This window comes from Eleginops maclovinus, chromosome 22 (genome assembly GCF_036324505.1).
Source record: "Eleginops maclovinus isolate JMC-PN-2008 ecotype Puerto Natales chromosome 22, JC_Emac_rtc_rv5, whole genome shotgun sequence".
NCBI classification, from domain to species: Eukaryota; Metazoa; Chordata; class Actinopteri; order Perciformes; family Eleginopidae; genus Eleginops; species Eleginops maclovinus.
Window position 1 is genome coordinate 3,245,905 of NC_086370.1, and position 19,297 is coordinate 3,265,201.

At 44.0% G+C, this 19,297-nt stretch overlaps 3 protein-coding genes across 5 annotated transcripts; 2 read left to right on the top strand and 1 right to left on the bottom strand.

Moving 5' to 3' along the window:
• Positions 1-1,174: 1,174 nt before the first annotated feature.
• LOC134858416 (uncharacterized) lies at positions 1,175-4,041 on the top strand. Of its 3 annotated transcripts, none has more exons than XM_063874279.1 (3): positions 1,175-1,565; positions 1,782-2,375; positions 2,500-4,041. In XM_063874279.1, exons 1-3 carry the CDS (start codon positions 1,218-1,220, stop codon positions 2,905-2,907), a joined length of 1,350 nt encoding a protein of 449 aa, XP_063730349.1. In that variant the 5' UTR covers positions 1,175-1,217; the 3' UTR covers positions 2,908-4,041. The 3 variants fall into 3 exon arrangements, with proteins under 3 accessions (XP_063730349.1, XP_063730352.1, XP_063730350.1); XM_063874282.1 differs by having other exon boundaries at positions 3,253-4,041; XM_063874280.1 differs by having other exon boundaries at positions 1,782-4,041.
• A 105-nt stretch (positions 4,042-4,146) lies between these two features.
• On the bottom strand, positions 4,147-6,276 carry LOC134858379 (uncharacterized). The gene is made up of 3 exons (XM_063874234.1): positions 5,983-6,276; positions 5,577-5,751; positions 4,147-5,322 (listed from the first exon to the last, which is right to left on the bottom strand). Exons 1-3 carry the CDS (start codon positions 6,185-6,187, stop codon positions 4,194-4,196), a joined length of 1,509 nt encoding a protein of 502 aa, XP_063730304.1. The 5' UTR covers positions 6,188-6,276; the 3' UTR covers positions 4,147-4,193.
• Positions 6,277-11,129: 4,853 nt separating this feature from the next.
• On the top strand, positions 11,130-15,925 carry LOC134859202 (uncharacterized). The gene is made up of 2 exons (XM_063875557.1): positions 11,130-11,918; positions 12,619-15,925. The coding sequence occupies exons 1-2, from the start codon at positions 11,388-11,390 to the stop codon at positions 13,351-13,353; spliced, it is 1,266 nt and encodes a 421-aa protein (XP_063731627.1). The 5' UTR covers positions 11,130-11,387; the 3' UTR covers positions 13,354-15,925.
• The last annotated feature ends 3,372 nt before the right edge of the window (positions 15,926-19,297 follow it).

A 19,297-nucleotide genomic window follows, 5' to 3' on the forward strand; every position in this document is an offset into this window, starting at 1 on the left:
ATATTTCCAGTATCTAAATTGCTTTACATCATACAGGATAATATAATAACCACAATAACATAATACCCTGAAAAGATCCATTCTGCAAAACAAGAACCTTAGAAACATGTAGTACAGTAGATGATACTACTCCTGTACTTTCCCTTCAGTAATAATTGAAAATAAAAATAATAATTACGTCAAGTACAAATACCTCAATGTTTTACTTTAGTACTTGAGTAAATGTACTTAGTGACATCACACCACTGTTCATTACAGTAGCTATGGGAACTTGAGAGAGGTAAACTGAGGGAGTTCAGTGTCCTGCTGTAGGAGAGAAGTGATCTGTGTGATGGATCTGTAGGGCCATCAAGAGGGGGGAAGTTTAATGTTAGGGTTTGGACAGTGGGTCGATAAATGGTTTTAGAGGATCACTGGTGCTTTTTATTTGACAGGTTAAAGGTGTTCAATGAGTGAACAATCATGGAGGCTTTATCTATTGATCTTCTTCGTTTGACTGTTTCATGCTACTGTGGAATAACAATTAAAATATATATCAAATGTTAATTGAAATTGAAGTATGTGGGTATAATGTTGACCTTTGCAGCACATTGAAGGACATGGGTAAGATAAATGTTCTTTGAATGAACTTTTAGATCAAATACCGACATGCATCTCCAAAACTAATAATTGATAGTTAAATAACATTTGTTTTTATATGTGTATTATTAACTGTAATTTTCCAGTTATTACTTGAAGGCATCATGATTGCTTGAATATTCGTAAGTAAACGCAACACAAGGTGCACGAGGATCAGGAGAGACACATTTAGGCTACTGATGAAAAACAACAAGTTCACCTTATAGCAGCAAAGAAAATCCAAGATACATTTGTGGTTAATTAAGCCTGAGCAATATTTTCAGTGTGTTAATGAAAGCACGCACTTATTACCATTAACTGACATTTATATTCTCTATTCTGTAGGCTATCTTTACAAAAAAGAAGAGCAGAAATGAATATTGACATGGTTTATTCTTGCTTTAACTTGTATTATCTTGTTCTGGGTCAAATGTAGAGACTCGAGTGTGTGTTCATCATCATGAGGCTTCATACGCATACATTCCGTATGGAAACAGCTACTTTAAACAAACAATCTCCCATTATCATCCCAAATGTACTGTATAGAGCTCCTGCGGTCACGTGACTTTTGGTTGGGAGCCACCATTTTGGCAGTCAACATGACCACCGGTGCCAGTGTTTTCTTACCGAGCGAGTATACTTCTCATTTTAATTCAAGTGAAATTCGGCTTTATAGTACAAAATTAGAGAGATTAAATATAAGCGACCCATATAATTCACCCGGTGTGCTTTTCAAGAGCATAACCTCCTGCTCTGAAGACGATGTACCCGACTTGCGCTACGCAGACATCCACAGCTATCTTGTAAGCTTTCCATCAGTGTACTCAGGAGACTCCCTCAGAGCGTACAAAAGCTTGGAGGCTTACAAATGGTGTCAGTCCGGCTTCGTAAACAACATTCAACTGTGGAGTCTTACATCCAAAAACTTCGGCATCATCACTGCAAGGGTAAGTATTAAATTATTCCAGTTTGATAGGCAGTGTCACGTTAGCATTGTTTGTTTATTAGCTTGGCTAGCTACGGAAGTGTCACGTTAGCATGTTTTTTAGCTTGGATAGCTACTGCAGTGCATCTGTAACTTGCTAGTTTGTATTTTTGATCGTACTCAACCAAAGTGGCTGGCGTTTTTTACCTTTATTTATCTGTTTTGGAATTTCATATAGGTTAATCACTCCCAAAGGCTTAATGAAAGTCAACTAAAGCCATGGGTGGTGGTGAGGAACGACGGTGTTGTGCTGGGAGCCCACTGCAACTGCACAGCGGGACTCGGGGAGAGCTGCTCTCATGTGTCAGCTGTTCTCTTCAGTCTGTGGGGAAAAAACAACGCAAGGCACGAGGAGATCAGCTGCACATCCAAAAAATGCAAGTGGGCCTCTCCCAGTGAGGATGCTGCGAAGAATGTGGAGTACCTGCAGGGCAAGGACATCATATTCAACCATACTCAACAAAATAAAAAGGGGAATTCCACCAAGGGTACCTCTGCGCCCCCATCTTTCCCACCCCTGACTGCTGCTGAGCAAACACAGTTCTACCAAAATCTCTCACAGTGCCGGACTCAAGATGGGAAGTCCTGCAGACCTGCAGTCCTGTCAGTTGTTCGCGGGTACGCCACATCCTATGTACCCAAGGCTGTCAAGCTAGATTTACCTGAACCCCTTACCAGTCTGTATGACAAGAAGGCAAGAGACCTGAACCTGGCTGAATTACAAGAGCGTGCAGAAGGAATATTTGAGGACTTGACTGTCACTGAAGAACAGGTACATAACATATTCTGTTTACTAATGACTGAAATCTAAGATCTACCATGTTATGTGCACGTGTACTGTGTGTGCGCTATCTTGCAATGTAAATGAGAAACTGTTTGGATTGCCATGTTTTCAGAGTGATATTGTAGAGGAGGAGACCCAAGCACAGTCCAAGTCCAGAATTTGGTTTGATCAAAGGAGTGGTAGGGTGACAGGATCTACCTTCAGAGCAGCAACAAGAACAGACCTCAGAAAGCCAGCCGTGTCTCTCATAAGACAGATATGTGACCCAAAGTCCCATGTTTTCAGCAGTGAGGCTACCAGGTATTCATGGGCAGAGAATTCCAGCCAATGTCAACATGCAGTTGAACATCCTAACATACTCCAAATAGCATCCCAAAAGTTTCTGCCTTGTTGTAAGGTGTCAGCTGATGTTCATCATCCCAAAAGTAATGGGCATATGCATTTGATTACTTATTGTATGAAACATTGTGACATGTGCATCAGCAGACACCTTACAATACAGCTGTATCATGTGGGATGATATATGCCACATCTTCAGGAAGGTACTGACAAGTCAAGGGTAGTGTGTGTGAGCATTACAACTGCATGTTGAAATCAGCTGGAATTTCCCTGTAAACTAAAATAGGGTGTGCAGTGTGTAATCTCTTCTATGTATGTGTTAACTTACTTACGTACAACATATGGTGTACAAGAAAATTAGTGTGAGGTGAATGAACAGAGAGGGTAAATGCAGTAAGTACTAGGCTATTCTTTAAAAAGAAGTGTAAAACCAAGTACAGCATTAAACATTTGTAAAGGGCAGGGAGGTAGCAATGTGGGGTGGCATTACTATTGTCCAAAACTCATATTTCCATTGTTTCTTCAGATGGGGATGCAATAATGAAGAACTGGCCAGAAAATACTACGAAATGCAGCATCGCCTATCACACACAGACGTCCTGGTGCGACCAGCCGGATTTAGAATTTCACCTCTGCACCCATTTATCGGGGCCTCACCTGATGGGTATGTGTCCTGTAGCTGCTGTGGTACAGGTGTCTTAGAAATGAAGTGCCCATTTTCTGCAAAGGAGCTTTCTGTCAATGAAGCTGTAAATTCTGTTGCACACTTTTGCCTTGAACAAGATTCCCTAGGAAAAATTAGACTTAAGCGAGACCATGCATACTTCTACCAAGTGCAGATGCAGCTATTTGTTACCAAATTGGCATACTGTGATTTCATTCTGTGGACTGAAAAGGAAGGTGATTCACCCTTTGTGGAACGCATTACATTTGACCCAGAATTCTTTCTCAAAGAACTTGAACTTGCTCGTGACTTCTTCCTAAAATGCATCATCCCAGAGCTGTTAGGCAAATGGTTTTCTGCACCAAAACAAGCAACTGCAAGCACCGATCCCCAGCAACAGTGGTGCTACTGCCGTGCACCTGCGGCAGGGAATATGCTTGTTTGTGCCTCAGGGTTCTGTGCCGTGAAGAGGTTCCACCAAACCTGCCTTCGGATGAAAAGGGTACCGAAACAGTGGGTGTGTCCTAGTTGTAGGAAACTAATCAATGCTCAAAAAAAAAAAACATAATTACTTAGTCTTACTTACTTACGAAATGTGTGAATATGAATGAGCTGATGCAATGTAAATATTTTATTAATTAATAAACAACTGTTAAACCAATGTCTTCTGTGTCTGTAGCAGTATCTGTAGCGATCTTAAAATGTGGATAGGTCACTCAAATCTAGTGAGTGAGAAAAGAAGTCACAAGAAACAAGTGAGAAGCGAATCAAAAAGGTTTATTTTCTGTTGACGCACAAATTCATCACTCAAAGGGCACCACAGAATCAGGTACATTTGTTAGTCCACAACATACACTCACAATTTTATCAAGATAAGTAACATCATTTTCTTTCTCTATGTCTGTGAAAGTTATTGGCACAGTGCTTTGTAAGATAGTATATTTCTGACGAAGTACTCCTATGACTCTTTCGATGTGAATCCTTAAAGAGGCTAGAGATCTTGTATTCTCTATGTCAGCAGGATCTAACTGTGTTTTTCCACGAGTAAATGCTGGAATTTTTAATTCAGCCTGACACCTTTCAACAGACTCTTTCACCAGAAACCCCCTGTCTGCCAAAACAACATCCCCTGGGAGAATATTAGGTAAAAAAGTACTGTGTTCTGTAATGAACTTATCACTGGTGCGACCTCCCCATCCAGTAGAAATGAAACAAATTGAACCTTGAGGGCAAATGGCAATTAAATATTTCATGGTGTGATGTGATTTGTATCTTGAGTAACACTGCGCACTGGGTCGCAATCTACTTGGTTTCTCTAGAAATATTTCAAAGCAATCAATGATACAAACAGTCTTCTCGTAGTCACCATTTCTAAATACATATGGAAGAGATGTTCTTAAAGATTCTCTTTCAGGCCACACCACTAGGCTTGGCACCAGTCTACAATACATCAAATTAACACAGTTTTTGAAGTGCCTGGAGACAGTAGTTGGGTCGATGCCAAAATAAAAACCCAAAAAGTCAAATGTTAAGTTCATTCGAAGCTTCATCAAAGTCAACATGTATTGTTGAAAACATGTTATTGATGATTTAACTTTGAGAAATGGAGCCAGATATTGAAAAATGGTCATGAGACATGCATAGGTTGCCAGCCCAGTGAGGACATTCACCTTTTTATCATTGTTATTTAAACTAATCTCTGTCAGGGTCTTCCTATTAATCTTTTCCCTTAACAACACATTTTCAGCCCTTAGAGCTTGGCATTCTTGCTCAAGACTCTGGATGCGGGTACAGCAGGTTTCAGAGGTGCATGGTGGTGTTACTGGTTCAGGCTGGACAGGATCATCGGCTGAGTCTTCCAACGGATCTGTGATGGGGGGCTCCTTCAAAGGCTCTGTGATATGGTCTTCTGGGGCTGCATCAGTTGATGTCCTGATGAAAACACAGAAGCAGCAAAATAAGCTTTCATGCATACAATACTGATGGCAGTTTGACATGTTTACATGTTTACAGTTTGACATGTTTAATGGAAATCATATGATATTAGCCTTCATTAAATGACTGGTGTGACGTTATTGTTTATAACCATATCACGGCAGTTAACTATTTGAAATAAAATAATCTGAATAACACACCGATCACAAGTAGACCCAACATGTAATCAGACAGGAGTTTGATCTACCCACCTTTGACGGATGGCTTCTGCAGATATCTTTGCCTGCTCTACTTTGTGCAGTTTAGCCTTCTGCCTTCTGTTAAAAACCTCCAGTCTCGTTTTATGTCTCCTCTTCTCTGGAGATGGAAGGTAATCGAAAATTGAGGGGATAAAATCCGGACTCAACGGATTATCACTCTTTCTCCCTACAAAATAAGAAGGAATATTTCAACACGGGTTTGTTTACCACTAGCTTGCTACAAGCTAACTTGCTAACTGGCTAGGCTGCGCCAGAGCCACACTTGTTGAGTTAAAAAGGGACATCACAGTGTCCGTTAGCTATAATAACTGGGTGCTACTTCTTAAATTAAACTAATTAAATTTAATTAAACTGACCAGAAACTTTTTGTAGCATTGTACTGTATTCCTTCACCCACCTGATATGAAGTGATCACTGCATAAGCGAAAGCCAACGGCCGGGGGGTCCCATCTTTCAGTCTTTTTCTGAAGGCTCCTGGCTCTTTTAATCGCTCCAATCCACTTCTCCCTCCTCTCCGCGTCTTTAGGAATGCGATAATACGATACACCTTTCTTTTTCCCACGCCTATTTGTGCAACCTGGTGCACAGCAGTTATCCACCATCCTTGACAGTCTGCCAGTGCCTGTCAATTTACTGCCGCGATGACTGCCAAAATGGCTGCCCCTGTCGTATCTCGTCACGTGACCAGCATATATGACATCATCTGCAGGAGCTCTATATGATCGCCCTCACTCGCTCACGCACAGTGAAAGTCATGGCAACCGAGCGGGACGTTCTACCGAGGGTATAAAAGCTGCAGAGCTTCAATCCGTCATTTGCACTCAGACTTGACACAAGTTCACCTGCAAAACCTGGAGAGTTGAAATCTTTGATTTCTGATCCGAAAAACTTCCTGAAAACCTACTGTTGGATAACTGAGCTTCAGAAACCCCTTCAGTAAATCTACAGTAAACACTACCAGCTGAAAACATGGCTTCGTCTGGACCCCCTGCGCTGGAGCACCTGCTGACCCGTGTCACACGATGGTTCACTGGCTTTGCTGGTAAATATTAAATTCATTTCATGGCAAATGTATTTATAAATGTTTCTTTAGTCATTTAGAGTTAAAATCAGTAAGACATTTGCATTTAATTACGTGAAATAGTTGAAAATTAACATTGAGACATTATGGAATGTTGGCTTGAAAGTTGGAAATAACTGAATTTGGGGTCGCTCAACGTTTTTACGCTGTGAAATGAAAAATATACGATAGAACTGGGCAGACTTTGTCAGAACAGCTGTATAATGTGTAAACGAAGGTGTAGCGATTGGAAAACCCCGTTATTTTTGTTTAACGGCCTCCGAAATTTCCGAATTTAGTGTCTGAAATTGACAAAACAAAATGGCGACCAGCACCATGGTGATAATGGAACGTTCAAGTCCAGGTCGTTTCTCTGTAGGGAGAGATGAGTTTGCTGTTCAAATGTATCTGGAGATATGTTTTGGGGTCCTCTTAAATTTAACAACATCACATTTGGGAACAACACTTTCAGATATGTTATTTAAATATCCTAAAGTTAATATATAGTTGGTATTTTCTGAAGAGGGTGGTTTGTGGAGCAGTGACTGCAGGTCCCATATGCTCTCTATCCGCGCATGTCAGTGTTTTCGAACAAGATGTTTTCTCAGATGTCTTCAGAAGCAGAGCAGGAGTATTGTGTTATTTAATGGACTTATTATTGCATCACTGAGAAGAGATAGTCGGTCATAAAACCAAATCTAACTGAATACAACCCAACCTTAATCACCTTTGTTCTACTGTCCCAGTCACTGCTACTGTGCTCATTAAAGGAAAGATAGAAATGAGATGGTTTGGCTAAATCCACATAGTATTTTCATCATTTCCACTTTTTAAATATCATAATAAATACTTAAATAAAGTTGCCCCTTGCTGTTTTCAATTATAATTGTCAAAACCTTTATTTATGATTTGGCAGACAAATATGCCACACTAACTTGCAAAACAAAACTTTTAGAAAAACATGACGGTTAAACACCGGCACCTTACCTGTGTTTGGTCATGCATTATCACATCTCTCTACTATACTGTCATTGTGTGTCCAATAACTGGAGCTGGATTGCACTCAATTTGATAATACTTCTCAAAGGGGGCCCTGTTAACTGGTGGCTTCTACAAAGTGCTTTTAATGTTTCTGCTCAAACTGATTAGTGAGGCCTTCAGACCAACTGATTGAGTCTGTTTCATAGAAGTGTAGAATGTGACTTTTTTTCAAATACATGTCTTGTTCCTCAGGTGGCTCCCTGTGGCCTGTGACCAACCTTCGCCCTGATGCTGCGACTCCTGCCGAGGACCTGTTCCTGCCTGACTATGAGGACATGGTTGGTGCTGATGAGGCAGATGCTGCAGACGGGCTTCAGGAGGCTCAAGATGAGCCTCAGGGAGGTGATGGAGATAGTGAGCAGCCCCCTCCTGCTGCTCCGTCTCCTGTTTATTACCCTGTTCCCTACGCTGTTCCCTACGCTGTTCTCTATGCTGTTCCTTACTCTGTTCCCTATGCTGTTCCCTACCCTTACTATGCTCCTTGGTCTAACCCTTATGCTTACCCCTACGCTTCTCCTTTCGCCGATCCTCATGCTTACCCTCAGGCTGCTCCTGCTTACCCTCAGGCTCCTCCTGCTTACAATGACCCTCCGTATGATGCCTATCCTTCAGACGATGATAATAACCATGCTCGTGAGGAGTTGTTTCGCAGGTACTTTGACGAGCCATTGGCCGAGGACGAGGATGAAGAGATTGATGTCGTCGGACTCGACTTCCCTGTCCTTGATGTTGAAGACATCGGGCCAATCTCCCTTGAAGATTCCTCCGAGGTGTCCATAGACTCCTCCACAAAAAGATGCAGGGAAGACAGCGAGGAGGAGGAGGAGTCTCCTGCGAAGAGGCCGCGGTGGTCCGAGGACAGCGATTCAGATTGAGTCTGCGATGGATGGGCTGAAAATCCTCCTTGAATCATCAGAGCAAGATCTGCCCTTCATCTCTTCCATTTCACAGCTGGACCACATCATTCACCTGGTAGCCTTAGCGTCTTGCGGGGCTGCCAACATCCCAGGAAGCGTCTTGCCTTGGGATTTTTTGTGTACTACTTATTATTTGCAGCTCAGTCTTTCTTTGTTTAATTCTGATGGCAGGCGCTGCCCCAGGTAGCCTTTGCGTCTGGCGGGGCAGGTCCAGGAAGCGTCTTGCTCTGATTTAACTGACACTTTTTTACATGTCGGGGCTGGCCTTTGCGTCTTGCTGGGCAGAGAGCCTCACGTAGCCTTTGCGTCTGGCTGGGCTGCCAACTCCCCAGGAAGCGTCTTGCACTGGGGGAGTTTGAACCGTCTCCTCATTTTCTGCACAGTGGGTCGATGTTTCTCCTTGGAGCCTTCACCCTGATGGTGGGTTTGCTTGACTCACCCTCATGTCAGGCCCTCACAGTGAAGCTGGCAGCACTGTGGAAGCTCCTGGAAGTCTCTCTTCAGTCTGCTGTCTGTAGCTCTCAAGGTCAAACGAAAGACATCCCTGCAGACCACTGCACTGACGCTAGAAGAAGCAGGACAAAAGCAACAGAACATGGCACTTTACTCTCATTGCACTTTACTCCCCAATTGACAGGTAATGCACTGGACACCTTCAAAATACATAACCTCCAACATGAGGAAACTTAATTGAACCAAAAGAAACCTCCCAAAATCGGATCGAACCCCGCTGTTTTTAGGCATCTCATAAGGATGCTTCCTGAATATTTTTCTCCACAGGTCAAAAGATTAAAGGGATAGTTTGGATGGCTTGAAGTGGAGTTGGGAGGTGTGTATCCACAGTCAGTGTTCTACCTACAGCAGGTTGCGCTCGGCACCCCCTTGTTGGAAGAGGCACACATGAGTTACAGCAAAGTATTTCTGTAGAGGGGGTAACAGCTAAATATTCTTAGCCACCCAAAAGAAAAGCCCACCTAAAAACGAGGTTTGAGTTTAAGCAACTTTATACTCAGATCATTTAACTCAGTTTACCTTCCCTTTCCAACGGGAAACTGAAGCAATTATTGATCCTCTATTCAAAGCCACTTGACTCCATTCACAGCCCGCAGGAGTGGGTGCTCTTCCACTCCTCCAGATGTAAGTTAGTTTGTGTTGTGGGACTTAAACCAGCTAGTTTGGATTCACCAACAATAAGCCTTGCAGCTGCCCCGGTACACAACAGTACCTCGCTTTACTTCCGGCTGGAACTCTGCCGGCTCCTACAAACCCGGGACGTGCTGACCTCTTCCAATTGAAGGACATGCACTGACTATAGAGAATTACCTCCAACAACCCCGCTTCAAACCATCCTTTCTGTCCCTTTAATATGGCCAAAAAAGGTACAGTAACTATGAAATACATAATATTGTAACATGAAATCATTCAAAGATAATATGTGTCACTAACCATCTCTGTCCTTCATTCCCTCTGATCCTCCTCCACCAACTGAGCTGCTGAGGTTCACCGAAGACAAGACCGATAAGTTTGAGCTTCTGTCCCGTAGAGAATGTAAAACAGTATTAACATGTGACCCGCCTACAAGCTGTATGCTTCATCTATTTGTTGATATACTATCACCTGTTTAGCTCACAATTCACAGGTAAACGCTGCTGTGCAATGTGAACCCAAAAGGTGAGTGAGGGCTTCTGACGTGTGATCGAGGTGATCCAGCAAAGTCTGCAATGCAAAGTCAAAGTAGGAAATATGTGTTGTTGCATTGTGACTCCTTTAATTCATATAGTTTACATATCCATGCTTTTGAATAAATCAAACCATGTTTTACTCACAACTCCTTCAGTAGAAGTGTGTGACTTACAGTAAAACATATACTCTGCATTTGCTGCTTCTGTTTGCCTATTATCACTCATTTAAGTTTCTCTTTCTACATGTAAGAAGTGTGTTTACTTCAGAGATTGCTGCCATTCCCTGAGGACACCAAGGTAAGTATGAGCTCAGGACTCAGAATAGAGAGAATGAAGTTCCTGTGGACCTGGTTCTCCAGCTGGTATCATTGATTCAAAGTTGAGTTATTCTTTGTCTTAGTCACCATTTAATATATTTCTGTCCTCTTTCCTCCACCACCTGAGCCAGCTCACTGGATAGCAACAGTGAGCTGGCTCGGAAATAAGGAGGATGAATGTAATATGTTTTTGTGTAACGGTCTTTCTCCTGTATGCTCCATCATTCATGCTCTCTCCCTGTTCAGTAATGCCACTTTATTTTTACTAACCATTATTTATATTTCCCTCTGACCTCCACCACCTGAGCTCCTGCTGTTCACCGTGCAGCAGAAGGTGAGTGTGACCTTCAGACTGACATACAGTGCAGCACATGCAGGGTTACCATGACGACTCTGACCTGGAGGATGAGCTGGAGATCACAGAGGAAACAATCAGTGACAACATTCACAGACAAGTCTTACTTCGGCTTCTCAAATCTTCAAAGCTGATAAATGTGACTCGTTCTTTCCTCCTCCAGAGACTCAGGCTACGTGCCCACGACAACGCTCTGAAGCAAAAACGCAGATGTCCGTTTTTCCCCTCCACAATTTATCTGCGTTTATCTGCGTTCTCACGAGCGTTTTGGGGGTGGATATCTGTCTATCCATGGGAACAGGGAAAACGTATAAAACTCATAATACTCGCAGTTTGCCGATGAAGTAAGCACGCCCCGGACGTAGGTGGCAGTAGCAACAATACCAAATGCCTGTTTTGTGGCTACTTCCTCCGCGTCAGTTAGAAGAAAATGGCGAAGCGCGGCGGCAATAACAGTACGCCTAGTTCAAACTTTGTTTGGACAGATGAGGAGGTCCAGTTGCTGCTAAACACAACTTTAAACTACAAAGCCAGGAAGGCAGTGGATAATGTTGATTGGGAGAGTGTCCAAAACAAATATACTGAAATATGGGAGTCGTTCATGGAGAACTACCCACTAAACGACCCAAAGTACCCTCATGCTAAGGACCAGGTTAGCAAAGGTCATGTTGCAACCAAAATTAAAGCCGTGCGCATAAAATATAGGCATGCTGTGGACACCCAGAGCCGTAGTGGGCACGGGAGGGTGGTGTCTTTGTTTTTCGAGCTATGTGATGAAATTTGGGGTACCACCCCTGCCTCCACAACAGTAGAGCATGGCCTCGAAACGGCAGACGTAAATGATGGGGCAGCAGAGCTGGGCGGTGTAGAACTAGCAGAAGCAGAAGAATCGGTGCAGGAGGACAGCTCATCTTCGGAGCCGGGCGGAGAAACTCTTTCGAGGAGGAGACACTTACTTCAGGTAAAACTATGTGTTTGACGCTAGTGTTAGCCCCAAACATCATGGCAATGTAAGGGGCACCTGTCCTGTTCCGGGTGTGTGTGTGTGTGTTTTTTTTTTATAATGACTGAGTAAAAAATATTGTTTACACGAATTACAAAGGACAGTTGTGCTTGCCAGATGCACAATTACACTCGTTATTGTTTGGATGTTGAAATGGTTTGGATGTCACAATGTTCCAGTCCTACCGTTTTGACACAATTCAAGTGAAGTGTAGCCCACTGAAGTTGGTATCCCTATTGGTCTGTAACTGACAATGGCACAATATTTGAAATCGCGTTAACACACACACACACACACACACACACACACACACATAGCCCACACACACACACACACACACACACACACACACACACACACACACACACACACACACACACACACACACACACACACACACACACACACACACACACACACACACACACACAGAGAGAGAGCGCGCAAACGCCTACAGCATTGCTGCAGTGGGCCTAAAGACAATCTTTTGCACACAACCGAAATTGCATACAAGACCTACAACAAGACCTGCATACAAGACCTATACAAGACCTGTAATATTGTCACGAAGGTGGATTGTGCATGCATGTTGTACAGGACAAGGACAGATGCACTATTATAAGTCCACTAATGTTTGCTTTGGTCTGTTATTTTGTAGGCCAAACTCAACAGCTACAAGACAAGCAGGCTTCAGAAGAAAGTGCGGAGCGATGAACACCATGAAGCCCTCCAAATTAAAAAGAGGATTGCCGACATCATGGAGAATTCGGAAAGGGAACACAGTTCCAGAATGGATGCATTAGTGACTGCCCAAACCAGGATGAGCCAGTCTTTTGAAACTCTTGTGAGACATTTCACCTCACCCTCATACAGACCAAACATGGCTTTCTCACACAACGCGCCCACATACCTACAGCCCATGGCCTCCTCAAGCTACTTACCACCTGCCATGCCCTCCTCCCACCAATACATACCACAAGAACCACACATGCCCTCCTATAACCCATACATGCCACCACCAGAACCAGCTAGAGCCTCATGCCAGTCAGACACGGCACCACCAGCACCATGTACACAGACACGATACATGGCCACCTCGCACACCTCACCTCACTCGCACACCTCACCTCACTCGCACACCTCACCTCACTCGCACACCTCACCTCACTCGCACACCTCACCTCACTCGCACACCTCACCTCACTCGCACACCTCACCCATGGCCTCCTTAAGCACATATGTGCCCCCCTCCCACCCATTCATGACACCAGAATCACCCATGCCCTCCTCTCACCAATACTTACCACAACCACCCAGGGCCGCCTCCTACACAGACCAGCTGCTTTCAGAAAGCACTGATGAAGAAGACCAGGTTGATCTTCTTTCATTGTAAGTAGCCTAGCCGTGCTTACATACTGTCAAATGACTTGTTCAACGTTGTTGCCGTTGATGCTACCTCATGTGGCTATGCAGGCCGATTTTCGAGTGTACTTTATATTTCTATTTTTGTACAGTGTTACTGTATATTTGGTTTATGGCTGTCTTTGCATGATGTTCACATGCACTTTGTCCTGAATATTTGACATAAAAGGGTTTTTTATGTTGCGTTGCACCTTAGTAAAACTGTCATTTGCACTATATACATTTTTTGGGGGATTTATGTTTTCTGTATTTATGTTTCAACAAGATAAAATACTTGATTTCCCCCCTGATTTGCATGTGTTATTGAGAAAAGTCTTACACACCTCATTTTGACAGGTCACGAACATCTACTGGACAATCAGTTACCAACAGAATGCTCCCCCTTGTTGTCCTCATTTGTCATCATGTCTGCTAATTCTATGTAGTTACACAGAAAGTGTTACAACTGAAATCATAGGAGATATGACGTTTAAACAGTTGTCATATTGCAGAACCACTAAACATAGTAATCATAATCTTAGTAAATTAATGCAGGTTATTTTGACAAAAAAGGGTTTTATTCATTACCTGTTGTAATTACTGAGAACGAGTACATAAAGTCATGAACACAACACATCACAAGTTCTGGTAGACTGATCACAAAACAATATCAACACCAAAAAAATAATGTGCATAAACATAAACACAGGTGTCACCAGTAACTGTTTTACTGGCAAACAAGCTGATTTTAAAAGAACATATTATGGGTCCAGATACTTGGTGAGGACTCTCCTCACCCGCTTTCCACCTGCCTCGTTGCAGTCTGTGGTATAATTGTTCCTCTGTGTGGGAGGTTGCTGGTCCCGATCCATTTGCACGGCTTCCTCTTGTGCATGGTGATTCACGGTCTCGTGGCAAGCCTCACAGTAGTTGTTGAGGACAAAACAGGCATAAATCACAGTAGGCAGGTCACTGAGATTTATGTCCATTTGTCGCTTCAGGCAGGCGAACCTGGCCTTGAGGCGACCGAATGCACACTCTATGACCATACGAGCCTTGCATAGGGAGAGGCCAAAGTACTGCTCAGAAGGGGTTGCGCCTCCATTTGCATATTCCTTCATCAGGTATGGCAGGAGGGGATAGGCCGGGTCTCCCAACAGGAAGATGGGGATGGCTTCCTCATCCTCCACTATCTGCTTCTCCAGTGAGGGAATCTTCCCAGTCTTCAAAAAACTGTTGACTTTCGAGTTGGCGAACATCCGGGCATCATGCACACTACCTGGCCATTTCACCACCACATCCATGAATCTGCAACACAAATGAAGCATCATGACTTTAAGGTTTTTTTAAAAGAGAAAACCCCCACAACATGTACATTTCTAACAAAAATAGATTAATGAATGGGTGTGTAAATATAGCTAAATGTTGTGTCAATATGGTACTGTAGGCTTATTAATATAGACTACATGTATATTGGGCTATATTGGCTACATTCTGTTAATTTTTTTTGTTACAAGGCTATTGGATGGGACAGACTGCTCTGTGCCCAATTGAGTGATGGTGGTGTATAGCTGATGTCTTTGGAGTGATAAACTGCCTGTAGCCTTACCTGTACGTATGGTCACATACAGCTTGGACGTTCAGCGAGTATCTTCTCTTCCTGTTTATGTAGTCAGTGGCGTTCACAGGCGGCTGTTTGATATCGATGTGTGTCCCGTCTACTGCTCCTAGACACTGGGGCATCCCATGGTCTTCTAGGAACCCAGCCACTAGCTCCTCAGTATCCGGGACAGTGAATGGCAGCTTTATATATTTGGGTCCGAGATGAACCGTAATTGCACGGCACGTGTCTCGTACGATCCTCGACACCGTAGATCTCCCCAGACCAAATGAATTTGCTGTTTTGCGGAGGCGCCCCTCATCGCTAAGATAGTACAGTGTACATGCCACCTTCTTCAGAGGCAGCACTGGCTGTCGCATATTAGTCGATTGACCCTCGATGTGAGGACGAAGTAGGTCAGTCAGGGCATAAAGGGAGTCTTTGGTCATGCGGAAATTTTCGTACCACGCTTGCTCGTCCACCACATCATTAACGAAGTTCTCCCACCACTCGGAGCTTCTCCCTGGCCTCGTCCACACTCGTCTCTCACTTCGTCGTGTCTCCTCCTCCGGTGCGTCAATAATGTCCAATATCCGTTGGTATCGTCTCCTATGGTCTAAATGACTCTCGGTAAAGAGTCTCGCCATTTGTTGGCCTGCATGCATACCATTCAACGCGGCTACTGCTACACGTTCATCCATGTTTATCAAAGGGCAGGCTCAAATTTGGCGCTAGAACGTCACTTCCAGATGCCTGTGCAAAAAAAAAAACCTGTGCAAAAAACGCACTTCTGCGTTTTGAACTGTTCCTACGGCGACGAGAGACTGGAACGTTTTCAAGATCTCCACTTTGAGGGGCGTTTGCGTTTTCTCCGTTTTCAACTCCTAAAAACGCCGTCGCCGTGTGCACGATAGGCACATCTGTCGAAATGTTCTACGTTTATCTGTCGTTACCGTTGTCGTGGGCACGGTAGCCGCCATCAATTCCGACATACCCCCATTCCGACATTGACGTCTAATTGTCGAAGTGGAAGCAGTTCCATTGTTTTCAAAGCTCCCACCACTCCGACAAAAAAAAACGTCCCGTCATTCCGACATTAGGGCCATTAATGTAATAAGGGAAATGGGTCCTATCTTGCAGTAGCCTATTTGCTTGCGTGCTTTCTGTAGTCCGTGTGTAAAAAAAACATGAAATCTTATGAAAGCATTCTACACTATTAATGTATGGGGTGATGCAATCCGTGCAGCCAGGGTTCGGGTGAGTGAAATTAGGGGGAAACTTGGCTTGGTGTCAATTCCTCTAATGCTGACGTTTTAAATAAATCTGCTCCAATACCTTGATACCTTGACACACACTCGGAGACAGTAAAAAAAAGTCCTAGCTGCAAAGCGTGTTTTGATGTGCTCTCGTTGCTCTCCTGCACACAATTGCGTGCGTGCCAAGCAGTCGGCCTAATACACGAGTCCTGTTTTACAGAACAAATAGCCACCTGGCACCTGCGTTGCAGTTTAGCTCGTAATAGCCTACTGTATGTAGAAAATAGAATTATCACTAGGCCAAAACTGTGTACTGATTCAAAGGATGTTTTCTCCTCCAGTAAACTGCATAAGTATGTAGTTGTAAGCGGGTGGTTTGAGCGCAAGACGATGGGGGGCGGGGTCCCGCCCGCCTGCCGGCCTAGACGTTGCAACACACCTGTGTTGCATCTGTTGATTGGGAATGGTGGATGGGTGGGTGCTGGGAATATAATGGGTATGTTTGTGGTGAGACAGCAGGGCAGGGAAAGGAGATACGATTGAGCTCCACGCCAGAGCTGCCGTGCCAGGACGTGGGTGAGTTTTGTATTGTATCCGTCGTAAGTTGAGATCAGCCTAAGAGATAAAGATTGTTGCGTGTTGCGATTACTGGTCTTTTGACTCCGTTATGCCCCACTTTCGGCGGCCGAGGCGAGGAGGCCAGCGTATCAGGTAGTATTGTGGTGTCTTTCTGTTTTCCGGGGAATTGGCTTCCCCGGCGGGTTTCTCTGTGTATGTGTGCATGTGTGCGCGAATGAGCGGGGAGAAGAGCAAGCTCATTTGACGTGCGAGATCTGTACAGAGGAATAGGAGGGGATAGCCTTGGCTTGCTGTGCTATTGGGTTGCTGTGGATGCCTTCTGACTTTTGATGTCTTTTAACACTGGATTTGAGATTATGATTAATTTAACGTGTTTTATCTGATTGTACTTTGCACATTTGAAACGGCTATGAATTTATTGTATTTATTGCTAACTTATCCATCGTCATTCCCTGTGTTTATTTCCTGCCTGTTATTTATACAACTATTTATAGCACGTAGCACTTAACATTTGTGTGATGTCATGTTTGGGCCATTGCTCTCTTCCCCATGTGCCTTGAAAATAATGAGAAATAAAAGTCTTTGCCTTTTCATAAGAAATTGTGCGTGTGATTGATTCAGTGCCCAGATAACTCTGTCCTGATGAGGTAACCTGCAGGGGGCAGCATTTAGGCTGCATTATAGCCCCTTTACATAGTGGCTAGGCTCTGGGTTATGTGTCATTGTTTCTATTCTCACGTCGTAGCCTATCAAACATTTCATGTTTATCAAGACAAAAAATGCCCCTTATGAGGAGGAAACTTATCATAGGCTATATCAGACAATGAATGGAGTGTCTATCTTTCTGCTGCCTCTTCAGAACCATGGACAGCTGTCTGAATAATACGCACAAAAATCGAAATACTGTTTGAAAAAGAGAACAAGTATTTACTTTATTTAACCAGCCGTTACACACAACAGCTCAACATGAAACATCACAGCAAACATGAACCAAAACAAAACCAAAACCATAGCCTACAAAAACCGGCTAATCCACTTTAGGCCTACTCGAACTGAACCATGCAGTACTGGACAGCCTCCCAGTACGCGTCCAGTGTACGAACTCCTCTGCGGTACTGTCGCCGCAGCCGCTGAAGCCTTTCGTCCAGCCTCCTCCACTTCCTCCGCTGCTGAGGTGCAGGATCGCCACGCTCGGCTATCCCACACTGGGTCTCCAGGCGCCGCTGCTCATCCTTGAGCCGGCGGATGAATACCCAGAGTGACGGATGGCGCCGCTCAACACCTGTGTTCCATCTGTGATGGAAAGCTGAAATAATAACAGATGTAACTGCATGCGGCAAACATGGCACATGGAAAACATTTCGGAGGTTTTCAACGGGTTTGGGCCGGGCTCCGGCCTCCTGACCAATAGGCCTAAGTGAATGAGCGCGAATGAACATGCATATGACGCATTCTTGACAATATGCATAGCCTACACTATAATATTGAATGATGAAGAGAAAAACAAAGTTAATTTAGAACGTCAGGCTTGGGCTCGGTTTGGGCTTGGAAAAAATGGTCACTATTAGAATAAATGCAAACCTTCCACGCGGTTGTTGGTCCGATTATCGGACCCACGGCCAAAAACATTCCAGACAGCTGGGGGGAAGAGGGCGTTGTCTCCCACATACGTCTGCTCAATGTACTGGATAAAATCATCCAGTGCTGGGTGCGCACGTAACAGCCGCGTCGTATGTCGCGACGTGATCATTATGCGGAAATTTTGCCGCATCAAGGCTAGTGGAAGGAAGCTAGCCATGGCCTTCCTGATCCACTTTTTGAGCTGCCTGTTATGCCGGTATGGAGCTGCAAAAGTTGAGGAAACGTAAAATTACTCCCTTAAAATCATTATGCATGTATTTATTTATCCATCTATTTACCACACCAAATGACCCTTTGTCCTGTTCATAAATTATCACTTACCTGACAGGCCAAGCTCCTGGATCTTGCGCCACAAACTCTGGCAGAAGTGGAAATAACAGCCCGAGGTGTGGACTGTTGGCACCTCTGCCCGAAATGCCTCCATTATTGCAATCTCAAAGTCTGTGACCACTCTATCTGGCATCCATCTGGACAGACAGACAGACAGACAGACTGTGACTGACTGACTCAATAGGCCTCCACACACAGACACACACACACACACACACACACACGCGCGAACACACACACACACACACACACACACACACACACACACACATATATAGGCTACACACCGTTGTCCCGTGAGACGCAGAATCCTTCTTTTTATGTGCCTCAACAAAGCACGGTACATGGCCTCAGTCTTCCCAGACATGAGCACCATGACAAAGGGGATGCACCTTTCCATGTAAAGGCCGTGGATGGTTACAAATTGGTAAAACGGCCTAGGGCACGTTTTAAAGGTTCCATCCATATAGATCTAAAACATAATAAAAATCAAAATGTTTCGGTAAATGATAAATAAGGCTATTTCATTG

What these genes read in the sequence shown, in the direction of transcription:
- LOC134858416 (XM_063874279.1), top strand. Translation starts at nt 1,218, where the DNA reads ATGACCACCGGTGCCAGTGTTTTCTTACCGAGCGAGTATACTTCTCAT. An exon ending in TCGGCATCATCACTGCAAGG is followed by an intron (nt 1,566 to 1,781) that starts GTAAGTATTAAA and finishes AATTTCATATAG; the next exon opens with GTTAATCACTCCCAAAGGCT. An exon ending in TGACTGTCACTGAAGAACAG is followed by an intron (nt 2,376 to 2,499) that starts GTACATAACATA and finishes CCATGTTTTCAG; the next exon opens with AGTGATATTGTAGAGGAGGA.
- LOC134858379 (XM_063874234.1), bottom strand. Translation starts at nt 6,187, where the DNA reads ATGGTGGATAACTGCTGTGCACCAGGTTGCACAAATAGGCGTGGGAAA. An exon ending in CAGTGATCACTTCATATCAG is followed by an intron (nt 5,752 to 5,982) that starts GTGGGTGAAGGA and finishes CTTATTTTGTAG; the next exon opens with GGAGAAAGAGTGATAATCCG. An exon ending in GCAGAAGCCATCCGTCAAAG is followed by an intron (nt 5,323 to 5,576) that starts GTGGGTAGATCA and finishes TGTTTTCATCAG; the next exon opens with GACATCAACTGATGCAGCCC.
- LOC134859202 (XM_063875557.1), top strand. Translation starts at nt 11,388, where the DNA reads ATGGCGAAGCGCGGCGGCAATAACAGTACGCCTAGTTCAAACTTTGTT. An exon ending in GGAGGAGACACTTACTTCAG is followed by an intron (nt 11,919 to 12,618) that starts GTAAAACTATGT and finishes GTTATTTTGTAG; the next exon opens with GCCAAACTCAACAGCTACAA.